At 37.7% G+C, this 17,901-nt stretch overlaps 1 protein-coding gene across 2 annotated transcripts in view; it reads right to left on the bottom strand.

The window, feature by feature from the left end:
* The window catches only part of igsf21a (immunoglobin superfamily, member 21a), a 247,120-nt gene that overhangs the window by 135,480 nt on the left and 93,739 nt on the right, over nucleotides 1-17,901 (bottom strand). For both annotated transcript variants that reach the window (XM_082155028.1, XM_082155029.1), the window contains exon 2: nucleotides 12,279-12,391. In XM_082155028.1, coding sequence (XP_082011154.1) covers nucleotides 12,279-12,391 — 113 coding nt within the window. The remainder of the gene's footprint in view (nucleotides 1-12,278; nucleotides 12,392-17,901) is intronic.

Below are 17,901 nucleotides of genomic sequence, written 5' to 3'. Positions count from 1 at the left end.
ACTCAATATAGCCTACTAGCCGAGACACCTTCTTTATGAGTACAGATGTGACGTAATGGCGCAAAGACATGCTCGAATTTCCCCTCAGAAATCAACCAGTACCACTGGAATTAAAAACATTATTACAAGCTTACCGTTTTGAATCGAGCTAAGGCAAGCAGATAAGTTTTGAACACTGGCTGGTTATAGTGTTGTCACGATACCAAAATTATTGTTTCGATACCGATTAGGGATGGGACGATTACCGGTTTCACGATAAACCACGATAAAATGTACTGACGGTTAGTAATATCGTTTAAAATTTAATTATCATTAAAACCGTGTTTGATTATCGCGATTTTAGATCCTGTTCAGCCAGCAACAGTCTGACGCAGGCGCAGCGCGCAATGTTATTTTTTTATTCAAGAAGGAATTGCGGAAGGCAGTGACCGTGCTCGGGAGATTGTTCAGCATTTTAAAAGAACCAATTCTGATGTGTGGTCATATTTTGGCTTTAACAAAAGTCCCGAGGGAAACTTAATCGAGGATGGTCACCCTGTCAGCAGAACATGCACAAGAAAAAGTCGCTGCAATAGGGGGAAACTTCAGATCTGCCGAGTCGTCTTGTGTGACCATCACCGACTGTTGTATAGCGAACGCAAGGCAAGTTAACTTTGACCTCAATACCAAAACTACGTCTGGGAAATAATTGGGCATGAAATGTTGTTTTAAGTTGAACTATTTTATATCAATAAACGTGAAGCTTCCGCAAAGAAAAGTTTGCAGCAAGTGGCTTAGCCAAAGACGAACGAACGAACAAGTTCAAACAAGACTATTAAGAGTGACATTTAAGGGATACTAATTTATATTCATTATACACTTATTACACAGATTTTTTTTTTTTTTTACCACATAGGCTAATTACGGGGACATTGAATTGGGATTAATGTTTTCTTACCTTTTTAAAAATCATGTACAGCGTACAAAACAATCGTTCAGACAAGATGATCACAACAATATTATCAAACTCTGTAAACAATAAATCAACTCTGATTTATTAATTTTCAATACAATTAAAAACGGAGACACAAGACGGCAAGTTGTATTTGAATGAAACGAGCGAGCGCGTCCATTGTGATACATGGTGTAACGTCTGTCAGAGAGTTTGAAGTCTGCCCAGATGAAGAATACAAGACAGTGCAAATGAACTGGTAGTTCCACGAGACTTTTATAGATGTTTTCTCTCAGTTAAGCACACTCTTCACATACATGTCGAAGAGCGAATGTTAAAAGGGAAAAGAAAACTCTAAAACATGCTACAAATCAAAGTAAACACATTATAATAAAACAACGGTCAGCAGTAGAGCGGTCATCTTCCTCTTTGCGTGATCAATCTCACTCTCACTGTGCGTGCGCGCTCACATAAAAACAGCATGCATACAATAACGTACACCATAGAAGAAGTTATCTTAAAGGCACATCAACATTCATGTCATGAACACTACTTAACACTAGGTGGCCGTTACAATGCATGTGCGCGGTCTTATAATGCGTTGCTATTGACGACCGTCATTATAAGGAAGGAAATGCTTTAAAAAGTGCATAGAGCTGCTTGTTTTATTTTTTGTTTGTTGATTTTCAAATATAAAACTTGTTGAAATGTCTTCAGTGTGAGCATCAACTCTTTTTGAACACTTTCATCTCGTTTTAACAAAACCGTGATAATATTGATAATCGCGATAATTTTGGTCACTATTATCGTGATATTAAATTTTCATACCGTCCCATCCCTAATACCGATACCAAGTCAAGTATTGCGATTTCGATACTTTTTCGATACTTTCCTGAAAAGGGAGAAACACTCTCAAATATCATTGATGTGCTTTATTTTAAAACCGGGACAACATTCTAATCATAGAACACACTAATAAATGAACATATGAACAGCAGATATATTAAACATTTGAACAAAATATGAAATATAAAAATATAAAAAATAAATTAGAGCAATGACATTCAAGGTAAAAAAATATATAAATTTAGCAGCATCTTGATTCTGAACTTTGAATAAAAATATGAACAGCGATTATATTAAACAATGTTTAATATTGGTAACATATGATAAGCCTCATTGGTGATATATTTGACATGGGGGGAGAGAGTTGTGGAAGGCCTATACTTCATGTTAAACATAAATATATAGCAGCAAAGACAACGTCAGCAGTGTTGACGGCAAAATAGGCTACAGAATAATTCGTTCTGTATTGAGAGGTGCAATATTTGAAAATCGAAAAAAAATAATAATTACATTTATATTGTATTTATGTCAAAACTTTCAAACATCAAAATGTCATTTATTAATATGTATTTGTGTCAAAATGACATAGAAACATCTTTTCCCATTCTATTTTGCCTGGAAACGCTTCCAACACGCTTGCGTGTCGCGTGAAAAATAGGCGTCGGTTCTATTTCTAGCATGCACGCGTTTTCCGCGCGTCTCGAGCTGCGCCCAGACGCGTGTGTCACGCAGGCAGTTAACATGGGAGCCGAAATAAAAACGGACACGACACGCAGCCAGTGTGTCGCCGGCCTTACAAATCTGGAACGCGGTCATTCTTAGAAGTATCGATACTAATAAATTAAGGAATCGTGACGTTTTTCATTTACGATTTACTTTTGAAGTATCGGTGCACCGTGCAACAGAGCAAGGTAGGCAACGTACTTCCATATGTCACTCCTCGCGTCATCTTTTTCTACGAGTCGTGGACCACTTGTGCTCGCACATGCAGCCATCTCGCTGTAGTGTTTTGTCACATGACACTGACAGCGGCAGGTTCTTTGCTGCGTGCGTCAGAAAAAAAACACAGACGTCCATAGGGAGGCGTTTTATTTTTATTTATTTTTTAAAGTATCGATACTGATAAATTTAGGTATCGTGACGTTTTTCATTTCCGAGTATCGCAATACTTTTGAAGTATCGGTACACCGTGCAACACTAGCTGGTTATATATTTGCTTACATTTATTTTGGATAATTTTTAACCCAAAAAAGTTACGGACTGCAGCTTTAAAATTTAATTTAGCAAACAACATGCTGTCTTTATATTTTAACATTTAGTATTTTTTGATATACACTATAAATAGGTCTTTACACAAAAATATTAAGCAGTACAACAGTTTTCAAGCTGTGATAATAATAAATGTTTCTTGAACATCAAATCAGCAAATTAGAATCATTTCTGAAGGATCATGAGACACTAAAGGCTGGAGTAATGATGCTGAAAATTCAGAAGAAAATAAATGGCATCAACAAAATAAATTTCATTTTAAATCTAACCAACCCCAAACTTTTGAAAGTTAGTGTACCTGCATTTATATTTAAAAAGGGGGTCCCACTAGCCTGGCTAACGTCAGACCTCTTTCTCATTGAGACGTGGTCTGGGAACCACGTTTATTTTCTCGTATTTGAGGCGTGGTTTACGAATGCCCAGAGCCGTTTATTGGGCGCTACAAATGTCTATCAAATGCGCCTGTACGTAGCTCATAGCCAATCGTTTCAATTATACCAGATGACGTGTGTAGAGCGACAGAAATTCGACGAGGAAGAAGACGAAATAAACTTGCGTTCTAAACTACTTAGAACACTATCTGTTTTCTGTATAATGTTTTCAATTCTTATCAAAATCGACTGCTGGCGGTAGATCCTTTTCCTATTTAGCGCCAAAACTTTGGAACAATCTTCCTAACATTGTCCGGGAAGCAGACACACTCTGTCAGTTCAAAGCTAGACTAAAAACACATCTTTTTGACCTAGCATACACATAACACATTATAGACTTCTATAATTCCATATTAGGCTGCATAGATAAAGCCAGCCGGAACCGGTAACACTTCCCATAAATCCTGATGTACTCGTTACATCATAAGAAGAATGGCGTCTACGCTAATATTAGTCTCTCTGTTTATACCGAGGTTTACCGCAGTCCGTCGGATCCAGGCCGTATCCAGATCTGAAGAAGGACCAGCGCCTGGACGCGACGACAATGCAGTCCTGAAGTGTCAACAAGACTCTCCGTTTCCTGAAGTGAGGTGGACATCGGCCGTATCCAGATCAGATGGTGGATCTGCACCTGGACCTAACCATGACGCATCCTGAAGTGCCAGCCTCATCAGCCCTGTGAAGGCATCATCGACACGACCAATCTGACTTCTGACCTGTAACGCTGCCTGGATCATAATCATACACTGTTCGCTCGTTGGCCAGAGGAGAACTGGCCCCCGACTGAGCCTGGGTTCTCCCAAGGTTTTTTTTCTCCATTCTGTCACCTGATGGAGTTTTGGTTCCTTGCCACTGTTGCCTTGGCTTTTGGCTTGCTTAGTTGGGGACATATAATATTCAACAATATTATTGATCTGCCTTATTGTGGGTGGACAATGATGCAATTTTCTTCTAGAAACAAACTTTGTTGTATTATTTTCATGTTATCAATGTGAAGCTGCTTTGATACAATCTGTATTGTAAAAAGCGCTATATAAATAAAGGTGACTTGACTTGACTATCTAAGGCTGCATCGAAAGGTAACTTCGCGTCTGATGCCATGTTGGATCCATAGATATAAACAAACTGCTTCGGTGTGTCGCATAGACGTCGTCATCGTCTTGCTGCTCCCTCCCCGTTCTGTGATTGGTTCCCTTTTTGAGGGGAAAATCTGGTCCATGGTGTCCAGGCTGCCTAGCAGCGTGAATAAAATCGCGCTGTGCTCAAGGCAGCATGGGGAAACCCAGGCTAGGGTCCCACTGGAATCATCGAATTTGGGGGTCCTTGGAATCAACTGGGTTGAAAACCACTGCCTTGAATAATAAGTCAACAAAATGGTCTTAAAGAAGCACAAAATCATCAGGCTGGATTCCAGATTGATCAGACACATTTCTTGGAGTGCGTTTACATAACACACGTTCTTACATAAAAAAAAAAATGGTACGGGTCTTGAGAAGGGTTTTAAAATGTGGCACTATTTTTTATTTGAAATGCTGTCAAAAAACAACACTCGTGGTGCAAGATGTTCTAAAAACTGTCCAAATATGCCTGTTTGCACATGTATGGTGGTAAGTGCAGCATGCTGTCAGCCTGCAAAATAAAGAACCACCAAATTACATAAAGAAGATGACAAAACTCAAAGCTCACTAATCGACCCCACTAATTAACTAGAGTCAATCATCATGACCCTTCACTAATAACAGCAACACTTCAACTATTTAACAAACAATAGCTTTTCTTTAATGTGTACACAGTATTTTAATAACATACTGTATTATACACACTCAACATAATGAAAACAGTCAGTGCATAAATGACATTCAGTGTCTCTTAATAAATGTATTTTGCATGTTGTTCCACTTTTGCACACCGCACACACAAGACATTCTGGGACAATCAGATGCAGATTTCTTTCGAAAAAACAACTCATCATTTTCCTTTAAAAACCCATGTAATTTAATGGTACACAGCTTCTGTGAAGAATATTAAACAGTCTTAGTATGGAGTGCAGCTCAAAATACTGGTAAGAAATACTAACAAGTCTGGTTTGTTTGATTTTCGTAATTCAATTCTTTATTTTCACACCATTTATTCTGCAAAAACCACAGTACGTTTAATGAACGAAGGTAGAGGCCTTTAAAAACTAATTGAGAAGAAATTTTAGTATTTCATTTTTTATTTTTTTTCATTTCAGAGATAACACTCTCAATGGCAGTAATTCTCTAAGCAAAATCGGTCTTTTAGGGGGCTCATTAAACAGCAACATTACATTTAGAGCATCATTTGCTCTGGAGAGTTTGCTTGTGTGGATATAAAGAAGATAGAATCTTTGCTTTTTATTTTTACTTCTGAATATTGATTCAAATCTTTTCAGAGCCACATTCAGCGTAAATATCAGAGGACATCAAACAATTACGTGGACCATTTGTTTGATTATTATTATATGCTGTATTACCCTTATAATCCAGAGTTACTTGGCAATAATTTGCTCCTTGTGCAACATCCAGGGTATTTAAACCCTTGTTAAATTATTAAAACTGCATGTTTCCCATCATTTTGTAGGTCATCTCACCTCAGTGCCTTAATCTGAAGCTTTAACGAAAACCCCAATAATCACATTGTTTTCACAGTCTTCACCTCAGACAGCCTACACAGCATAAAGCACCGCCTTCAGAAAGCAATCTAGATTCTTTAGAGTCGTGGGAGGGTAAAAATATCCAGAAAACAATATTTTTAGCTATGCAGTGCAACTCTCGGCGAAGACTAAAGAGCTTTTTTTCCCGCCTGGGAAGAAAATTTGCATGACACAATTACACAAGGGCTTCTAAAATAGCAGAAAGAGTGGCATGTGGGAGCCTCACAGGAGTGTAGCAACTACACAAAGTGAGAATGCACAGACTCCATCCAACACTTCTGTTACTATAGCAACCAAGTGTAGGAATTTCTCAAACCAGGAATCGGAATGCTGTGCCTCGCAGGTTTAATGCTAAGAAACCATTTTGTTATTCAGTCTGAGATCACCACCTCTGGGTCAAGAGGTCTTCTGAAGTTGACAGTACACATAGCACTAACAAACAAAAAGAAAGTGGTTGAGGTAGCATTCCGTTATGGTGGTCCGAAAGACAGGCGTGTTAATCTGCACACTCCTCCACTCCTTAAAACTGCATTATCTTGCCAAGAGCAAAGTCATTTGCATACTGTAATGGTGTGCTTCAGTGTCAATACTGGTAATGAGATTTGCGAAGACGTGGGCTACAAACTAAGCCGGGGAAACAACCAAAGTGTCCGGAATATTAGAGCTGAGTGGGAGCCAAAATGCCGAAGATGTGCACATGAGAGTTAAAGGTTGACCTTACTTTGAAAAACATAAAATGAGCTTTCTGAGATGTTGCTGGGTGATATTCACATCTTTTCAATGAAGGCTCACCTTGAAATAGCATTATGTTGATGACTCTGCAATATCAGAAATTTTTCAACCACTATTTCAGTGAAGCCTTGTTCCTTATCAAAAAAAAGTTTTTTTTCAAAAATTTGGTGTAGAACATTTTCTATAGCAAAGTCTTTCTTAAAATTCATTTTCTCAGAAACGGACACAACGATTTTAGAAACCGATTCGCTAGTCGGATTTCGCATGATATGAGAGAATACTCACCCTCAAAGTTGTCGATGTAGCTCGAAATATATAATTTAAATTCTTCTCTTTCTTACTCTTAGGTGTGACAGCTAACTGCCTCACAATATTGTTAACATCATTCACGTTAACCGCTGGAAGTTATTGTAAACAGCGAGTGTAATTTACCATTATCTCCACCAAATGCAAAAACGGTTTCCGACGCAGCACCGGATGTAACTGGGCGGGTTGAGACAAAACGCGGAAGTGATCGTGCATAGAGCCTATTACAAAGAAATGGCAAGTAACACACAATAAAAATAAAAAAAGCATTTTCTTGTAAAACGTACTACAATAATCTGTTTTATTTACAACTTCGAAAAATCATTTTATTACAGTGTATATTAAGAACTTTCATAAAGAAAAAAGGGGAAAAAAGAAGCTTTATCTAATGCTAGCCTGTCTAATCTGCATGGCCTATTGCAGCAAACCTTTCAGTGAAAAATAATGTTACAAGCCGCATGAGTCCTGAGGGCAAATCGGTGTTAAACTCCCTCTATTGGGTGCAAACCGCTGCCCAGCATGTGTAAACCAGCACTCTGTGAAGAGTAATGAGCAGGAGAGGGTTAATCTGGTAAGATCATAGGTAATTCAGAGTGGCACTCAACAGGCAGTCAGGCGGAAACTCAGTGTTAGCAGCCGTCACCGTCGAGCAGCCCGGTGGGACGGGGCCGAGGCTATCTCTTCATTAGAATGACATAATCAGTACAAGCACAATGTGAGATGAACTGCCAGGCGTTTCATTGAGGAAAATTCTCCATGGGCCTTCCCAGGATTCTAAGCTCGCGCCCAACTCCATGGGCGTAATATAAAACAGCTTCAAAGTGATTTCTAAGTCTATTTTTAGCAACACCCATGGTGCATTATCAAGGCATCAATGGTTTGTCTGTAGTTTAATATAAGACCATTCTAACGGTCTCACTGGGAAACGGGGACATGTATGTGATAATTAAAGATGTTTTGCAACATTGCACTTACTCAGGATGCTTTAATGCATTTGGACTACTATTTGCATTAATACTTTAACTTCTAAAGATATGGCGAATGTGATAGGTGGGCTCCTCCATGACTTTAACATCTGTGCTCAAGAACATTATAAACCTCAGGACAAGGAATCCATTTAAATGAATAAAAGAAAAACCTTTTTAGCTAACATCATGCAGCACTTGATCTGTTCACATTTTCCATCCTCAGGTTCCATTAGTGATGTAACGGTACATGTATTTATCCCGAACCGTACATTACGGACGCCACGGTTCGGTGCATACAGTCGAACGGCGAATACATTCAGTTACAGGCGATCCACACTCCAATCCAGAAGGGGGCGTGCACGGCAATGCAACGCTGTTTTCTACCAGTAAAAAGCGCAGAAGAAGAGGCGATTACGCGATATGTTAATCAGTGTTTCAACTGCGGAAAGATATCAAAACAGCCTGAGAAAATATCTCACGTAGCATTACATTTCCCTCGAGCATTTAGTGTCGACAGCAGGTTAGTTCGCTCGAGAAATTAACTCTAGATTTAGAAGTTAATGCAAAACCTGCCTTATGTGCAAATGTTTACTGTTTATGTTTATGTACAAAACCTGCTTATGTTTACAGTAAACTTTTTTTTTTCTTTTTGAGTGATGATTATTAAAATAGCAACTAAATATAATAAGTTGGGCTCTGTTGTCAATTGTAACCTTTAATATTATAGTAATGTGTAATTAAGGGCTCCCCATATAGTTTACAGCATTAGCTAAGATAGATTTTTTCATCCTTAAGAAAAGTAATTATAATAGAATTTATTTAAACATATACACATTTGTATATAAAAAAAAAAAAAACAGTTTACTAAAAATGTGTGTTTAGTTTTCTCCCCCCTGCTGTACCAAACCTATACCAAACCATGACTTTGATATGAGGTACGTACCGAACTGTAATGTTTGTGTACCGTTACACCCCTAATATACAGTATATATAACTTTGATTAACCTTTTTGATCCACTTCAAATGTTGACTGTATATATGCTACTAATATTCTACAACAGTCTGTGACATAATTTTTTGCATTGCCTCAACAAATGCCATAATCCAACAATTGTTGTTTTGTTGGAGAAGTGTGAACTAGCTTTCATTCATCACATATTATGCATGTAAAACACCAGAGGATATTGAAATGCACACTCCACTCAAAACTTGATTTGCTGTTGTCATGGACCTGAAGCAGAGGCAGCTATTAAGAAGAAAACGAATCCTCCAATCAGGCAACAAGCCTCAATTTGGCATGAGTGCTTTTTGGCAGCGCTGGTTAAAGAGCCTCTCCATAGTAATATCCTTTATCTGAGCAGCAGAGGAAGCGCCTCAGCCCGACAGAGAATCTTAAAGGAGAAGTCGGGCTGTGGTGTGCATTACAAAACCCTCAAACTGGGCCCGTCAAGATAACAGCATCCCCGTAATGATCAACCCACAGCTGCGATCTTTTATTCAAACAGCCTCTGTGTCATCTGCCAGAGCTGTTGATTAGATATTGTAAATCCCAAAGGTGGATATCAACCAGGGTTACATTTCGAACAAAAGCAAAAACTGATAAGTCGACAGTTCAGTCAAATAAAAACCTGAGATTTAAGAAACTTTATCAACCAAGTGCAGATAACTGATTTATAATGTATTAAGCCCTGTGCTGATCAGCAGTCATAGGAGAGCAAGTTGGTTCATTTTACCACCTTGTGGTTTTGATCATACGCCAAATGCCCGCAGAGGCATTTCCCTTAAATTGCGGTTGTCAATGTGCAAATAGACATTTCTTCTCAGCTGTTAAGCCAATCAGAAGTGCGTGCTTTGCATCCGTTCATTATCACACGAACGTGTTCTGTTGAAAAAAAAAAAAAAAAAAAAAGGGCTGTGCTTTTTGCTATTTTCACAGGCACATAACTCTGAGGATATGAATTAGGATTTGAATATTATCTTCATACAAAATGTATGTATTCTTTTTTTCTGTCAACCCCACCCAACAAAGTTAACTTTCATCTGAGCAATAAACAGCCAATCATGCAGGGAAGAGACCTTGTGCAAACAAACAAGCTTCCTGGAACCTGTACTGATTCAGTGGGACTGTCTAACCGTTCAGTATGATGTATGAGACTATAGCTAATATGTAAAGTGCTATTAATCTCTTTTTGTTCTGTCTGGAAAGGTCAGCATTTGCAAAGACAAGTATGGAGACAGTAGATGTGTCGCATTTGTGAACAGAAGGTTGAATCAAAGACTGTTTAGGTCTTAAACAGATATGGCCTCAACCATCTGTCTGAACATGATCAGATCACAGATTTTGACTGTGTATTGATATACGGTACATCCACAGCCGATCTAAGAGATTCGTTTTAACCACATTATACAGATTTTACTTTAGGGCAGTCAGTTCATATATATTGCATATGTGAATTAGGCAGCTATGTACTGTAAAATTTATTCAGAAATGTCTCTTGCAAAAAATGCTTAAATAATCCATTCGCTTATTACTAGGCAAAGAGCTAATAGTGGGTGGTAAAATGTGAAGCATCCAGCTGGGATCCATTAAGACAGGTCCATAATGACCAGATGAAAATTAAAGATGAAGTATTTCTGTTCCACTATCATCAACAAACAGAATTGTAAAAATGATTCCTAAACACTCCCCGGTCTGCCATTGGTCAAACAAACAGACAGTCCCTCCCCAAACGCACATCATTGGTTGAACCAATGTTGCTGGTCGGAATAGACAGTGCAACAGTCTGGTTTTGGAAGTAACACTCCCATTAATTTTCTCCATATAGGAATTGATTTTTAATGATAACTTATTAGCTGTTAAAGACAGACCTACTGCGAGCTACGAGTTTGTTAAGCAGTTGTATATGCTTTTGTCGAAGCAATCAGCCTTTATTATTTCAACTTATTTAAAAAGAAATCATGTTTAACAATACTCCTGGGGAAAAACTACATTGCCCATGATTTTGCAGATAAATCTTTACCAATCAGAGAATCACAACAAGCAAATCTTGTCAAAACAACATTTTAGCGCACACCACACTCCCATGAAGCACTTTGCAATGTAGTTCTTTCCTTTATTAAAGGGATAGTTCCCCCCAAAGAAATGTGTCATCATTTACCCACCCTCAAGTCATCCCAAACCTGCATGAGTTTCTTTCTTCTGTTTAACACAAAATAAGATATTTTAAAGAATGTTGGTAACTAGACAGTTGACGGTAGCCATTGACATCCATTGCAGAAAAAAATACTATAAAAGTCAACGGCTACAGTCAACTGTCTGGTTAACATTCTTCAAAATATCTTCTTTCGTGTCCAACAGAAGAAACAAACTCATACAGGTCTGAGGGTGAGTAAATTATTACAGAATTAAACATTTTGTGTGAACTACTGTAGTCATTAAGTACACAATCTTGTACCTTTGTATTTTTTGTCTGATTTTCAAATACTTATTTCCTTCAAATTAAAGTTTGTAATGTTGTGATTCACCTTGTAACCTTGGTTGGATTGGCTCATGGCTTATAACTCTTTAAAGACCTTATCATAATCCCTATGAGGAAAACCACTCTATGGTCAAAACATACAAAGCGATGTTTAACCAAATAGATAAATATGTTGATATGAAATAAAAATTTGAAATAGAATTCTACCTTAAAGCTTATGCTAAAATAAAAACAGTCAACAAAACAATCAGCCTCTAAGGCCATTTTCACTTCATAAATGAGAAGGTAGATTGGTGGCAGTTGAATTTGTATGAAACAACAGCGATCGCTTGAGCAAGTCAACAGTGCGATGCCCAAAACATGAAAGTAGCGGTGGGTTGTGTTGATCAGTCAGATATACAGTGTTTCCATGGACAACAGTGAATATTAATGTATAGGCCTATCTGCAGCTGACCAATAAGAAGCAAGTCTTTTTAATAATAAACGTCTCTATGGCCTCAAGATCACACAGTTTAAAAGGCAGAACTTTAACAAGTTATATTGCAATAACAGGTCCAATCAGAGAAGAAAATAACAGATTATGAACTTATACAGTACATTAATGATGAAATATTAGCACATATGCAGAAAACAGCAACTTACCCTGTACCAAACGATCTCTCTCAATCTTCCATCTGTCTTGAAGTTGCACTTTAGAGTCACCGTTTCTCCCACAACAACTGGTAGCAAGGGCTCTATCGTTACAGTCAGATATCCTGCAGAGGCAAAGTGAGACATCACTGGAACCATGTTCATTTTCACACATTTAAAAAAGAGCCAAATGATGACCAGATGGCAATACACGGGGTGCAGGTTGAAAAGATTAACAACCATACCACTCCATGATATCATTTATATTATTCAGAATTATTACAGAATGAATTGAAACTAATTAAAATACCTTTGTTTCTAGGGAAACTAAGACTTTCACTTCAAAATAACTAAAGCATGTCTGTCATGCTGAATGTCATGCTGAATCTGAAGTCTGTAAAATGAGAATTGCTCAAAGAGTCACGTTTTATGACCATGAATATAACAAGGCCACAAACACATTTGCACAAGTAAACAATAAACAAAGAATAACACACTGAAGAAAAAAAAATCTAAATAAACTGGGTTTATTCAAGACAAAAAATATTAAGATCGCAGAATCAACCTAAACATACTGTATATTCATGTATACCAACAAAGTGATTTTTTATGGGTGAAATCAGATAGAAATAGCTCTTTAAAGTAATAACTGCAGGTTACCACATTTTACAGTGTAACAGTATTTTTGCAGTACTTTGCTGTAAAAGTGTTTAACATCACATCCACTTCTGAGATGTACCTTCAGTTTTATATAAAATTGCACATTAACTATGGTATGCATTTGTTGATAAAAAAGAAGTAAATGTTATGTAATGTTTTTGACAAATTAGTTATGTAAATTACATGTAAATCTTTAAGTGTGTTCAGTTCTACAGAACTCAAGTTATGCTAATTTTGTGTAATCAAAAATTTAATGAGAAATCATATAATTTATTCTGTTCTAATATTCAAAGATATGAACACGAAACAAAAAGGCCCCACAACTGTGATCGTCTCTTCAAGTGGATCTGCATTTCCCTAGTATCAAACAGATAAAATAATTAAAAAAGTATACAAGGTTTAAAAATGTAAAAAGTACAATGTGAGAACTTTTTTTTTGTTTTTCATAAGAGCCACATTCTCAAACTCAGATCTTCTCAACAGCACATCACACACACTCAGAAGTGTGAAGGAGAGATTCATTTGCTTCATTAATTACACTTAAGCCATGGACACTTTGCCATCTGTTTAATTTAGTCTCCAAATCAGCTTGGCTATTGCAGTCCCACCCCACAAATAAACTGACACTTCGGCTAACTCCTGCTAGCCACAACTATAACAATTAGCCCGCGTCTTTATATACAGCCTTTTGAGGACCTACACTTCATCATGGCATATGGCCGACCTTTTTATGCATGCTATATAAACGCTTTTTTTCTTGTTCTAAAATGCTTTGTAACAAGTTTTGCATCATTTCATAAGAATTTTATGGGAAACTAATTCTTCCACATTAGACCGTGCACCTAATTCACATATGCGGATCTCTGGATAATTTCTGATTAAACAAATACGTGCTCTCGGTTTAGGGAGTTAATGAGCGCAATTACAAAGTTGATCACATTTCCGACACACTGAAAACACATTTATCAAAATGCTTGGGTGCAGACATGAATGACAAATGGAAGAGCTCTCGCCTCTTAAGGATAAAGATGGGAATGTCCTGCTCTAGTGAGTGCTCTCTCTAGCTGCCTAGCAGGTGGCCTGGATCCTACTGACTGCACAGTCTATCCATCTAACCAGTCAATACTCCTCTTACCACAGACAGAGAAAGAGGAGGGAGAGCCACATCATCAATGTGAGGAAACTTCGGTTCATTTATTAAAAACAAATATACGGTATGAACTAAACTTATATATATATATATATATATATATGTGTGTGTGTGTGTGTGTGTGTGTGTGTGTGTGTGTGTGTGTGTGTGTGTGTGTGTGTGTGTGTGTGTGTGTGTGTGTGTGTGTGTGTTTTTCTGTGTCTGTGTATAGACAGACAGACAGACAGACGATATATAGATAGATGTTTTTTTTATTTTTTTTATTAATACCAAATCTTAGTATGCCCCTAAAGCATTAATTTCCTATTGCAGGAGGGAATAATAATTGCATATGTTTCATATTCATCTGGTACATCACATCATAAGGAGATATCCAATCTTACATGTCAATGCATGCTGGGAAATTAAGTCCCTCATCGTGGGGGACAAATTAAAATAAAACTCCTTAGCGCTCTCTGCCAATCTTCTCATTTACCTTAAGAGATAAGACATTTAACTGAAGACTATAGACTACAGCAGATTTATTGAATATTGATGTAAAATGAAAAACATGGTGTTTTGCAAGCTCCCCAGGGGAGTGATTATTACCTGGAGAATTAAATATTATAATAGCCAAATCTATATCCATTGCCATTTTCAACCGAAAATCTCACAGTTGACGTTCATGTGATTACAGCCTTGATGCGCTGTTTTACAATCAAATATATTTTACATTTACATCATATTCACATTCCAACTAATAGTGATGTGTCACATTAAATATTACTCTTCATTTCAACAATGCTGTAATACAATTTCAGGACCACAGACAGCAACACACAAGAATTTTCCCAAGATTCCACAGCATTTTTAGACCAACATTACTTTAAAAACCCATTTAATGTTTGTAAGTCTCTGAATGAATTATGCATTGCACCCAAAACAACAATTGTTGTCAAGTGCTCAAACAAGTATGTGAGCATGAATCGTTATGCCTCAGCGTAATCTAGGAACGTAAAATGAAATGATTCGCAGGACCAATTCCGTGCTTTTCAATAATCTGTCCATCTTGAGGTCTCAATTAGCTCTTGTCAGACAAAACAGCTCAATTGCTCACCGCATCGGCCAAGGCCTTATCACTGTGTCAGACTGACAGAATTGACTTGCAATTCTGTACATTTATCTCGGTGGAAGACTGAGCAGCTCCCTCTAAGCCTCGAGGGAAATAAGGGAGCAAGGATAGGAACAAATTCCAGCAGATCTGCGACCTCACTTCGTTTCAAAATTCCCAAACTGTGATGGAGCCTGAACCCCAAGAAATCACTTTCTCCCAAACTTTGCCTTCTAGAAATTGAGTCGGTTCCTGGGTCCTAAAGCAAGACGTATTGAGCACAGCTAGATTGCTGAAAACATATACACATGAAGACATTGACACAGTCAGATGGCCTTTTCTTTTAAATTATGAAGACTGATTATCAGTCCTCTGTCGGAAAGAGTCATTCTGAAATGTTACGTTCCTATTGTAAGGTGGCCTGCCAGTGCAACACGCGAAGCATTCTCTCTGAGATCTAGCTGCACCTTGATGTGCTTGTTAAAGAATCTTAATTTAATCATCACGCTCGAGGGATCTTTACGCCAGAGGAGATTTGAATGGATAAGCCTCGAGAGCTACAGGTCATTAAAAGGAGCTGAAGCTCTCAAATAAAATCCCTTCCACTTAGCACCCATACATCCATAAAGAGCTTTGAAAGTCTCGAGAAATTGGTGCAAGGGAAGCATTATGTTCATATGTGGTATTTTTATTTAAATGTCAAATCATTAAGTAGGGTAAAAAAAAATAAGATACTTAAAGAGTAAGAAAATCACTACTTAAAGAAACAGAGCAATTTATTCTAGCTGAAAGAGATTTACTCTGTGTGGGTAAAAACAGTGTATGAACAGTATATAAACACAGTATATATAGATATGTGTGTAGAGATAGATAGATAGATAGATAGATAGATAGATAGATAGATAGATAGATAGATAGATAGATAGATAGATAGATAGATAGATAGATAGATAGATAGATAGATAGATAGATAGATAGATAGATAGATAGAGTATATTTACACACACACACAGAGAGAGAGAGAGAGAGAGAGAGAGAGAGAGATAGATAGATAGATAGATAGATAGATAGATAGATAGATAGATATATAGATAGATAGATAGATAGATAGATAGATAGATAGATAGATAGATAGATAGATAGATAGATAGATAGATAGATAGATAGATAGATAGATAGATAGATAGAGCCTTATGTAAAATTCACTTTTACATGATGTTTGAACACTAATGGTTTGTACAAACATGTAATGTAAACAACCAGCCTATGGTAAAAATCCATCCACACACATTTTTTTTTTTTTATCCACATAAATAAATAAAATAAAATAAAAATACACTGAAAATATATTTTTTAAATCTAGAAAGTCTACTTTCTAGAATAACTAACTTAACTTCTGCCTGCATTTTAATAGCATCCTTATAGGGTCACTGCTTAAACAATAGCGACTAAAGAAAAATTACAAGTTGTAAATTGGAACCAGCGTTGTACAAATCACGTTGATGTAAAATACTTCTTTTGTCCAATCTTTTCTTCCTGCATTGTTAATCGTTCTGCTTTTGAAATTCAAATGAGACAGTTTCCCACCCAATCACGGCTACGGTAGCGGCCTCCTTAGCGTGAGGCTATATATGCCTTTGTGTTTGCATGCTAATTTAGGGGCGAAAAAGGGCTATGAGCAGAATTGTGTGATATTGCGTGACTTACTGATACGGAAAGAGCCATGAGCAGGGACTTTAAAATAGCTCATTACATGGACTTGTGCACTTGGGTCTGAGCAGTACATATTTCAAACACTCCCCCCACCCCCCAAACTGATGTCCAACTGAAAAAGGTCCAGGTTTCATAAGCCTTCAAAAGAAATGACAGCCGACAAACAAAATCTTTTAATGATAGGGCAAACGGCCACAGCGAGAAGGGGAGTTTTTGGAGGGACTCACTGATTCTCCAATAACTGCGCCTATGGGCAAGCGGTCAGGCTTTGCTAAGCCATGAAGTCTCTGCTAGAGCTAGCTTAAGGAAAGACCACGGCCGGATTACCCAATTACACGGAGCAATGATGAGAGAGTTGGCCAAGAAGTTCACTTCGGTATCGGCGTAGCTGTTAACCACACAGGCAGTTCAATTTCTACTTCGCTGCTACATGTTACATCATACGAGTCAGCCTACAACTCAACTGTAATTGAATAACCTCATTGCACCTTCTAGCAGAAATGCCATCCGTCATTTTTTGTGCTGGGGACTAATAGCCCGGAATTTCCTCCGATATGATTTGTCTTCATATTTGTTGAATACTTAATGAAAATACTAATGAGGTTGATAGAAAGGACGACTAAACAAGGGTGTTCACGATAACTCCGGGTAGCATATTGTCTACAGCCAAATAAAGGACACATTTAGAGTTTAGCCCAAGGCAGCATTGGAATTCTGTGAGGTAAAGCTAAATGATTTAAAACCAAACTATTCTTGGCACATACCTCCATCTAAATCCCTTTCACGCCGTCTCCATATCACTAAGGAGGGCATACGTTCACACCTGCTCTTGACTTTTGGGAAATCAGCCCAATCCGGTGAACCTCTGACAGATGACACATCCTGTATCCCGTCACACCTGGGTCTCCCCAATGCTCAATCCTTTTGATGTCAACAAACTGTAAGCATCATGCCCTAACCAGCATAAACTCACATCACATAAATGTCTGCTGCCAATCCGGGTATGCGCTCCCATGGGCGGA

This window comes from Leuciscus leuciscus, assembly GCF_965113295.1.
Source record: "Leuciscus leuciscus genome assembly, chromosome: 23".
Taxonomy (NCBI): domain Eukaryota; kingdom Metazoa; phylum Chordata; class Actinopteri; order Cypriniformes; family Leuciscidae; genus Leuciscus; species Leuciscus leuciscus.
The sequence above is the reverse complement of the archived record's forward strand: the minus strand, read 5'-3'. Positions and strand labels throughout refer to the sequence as shown.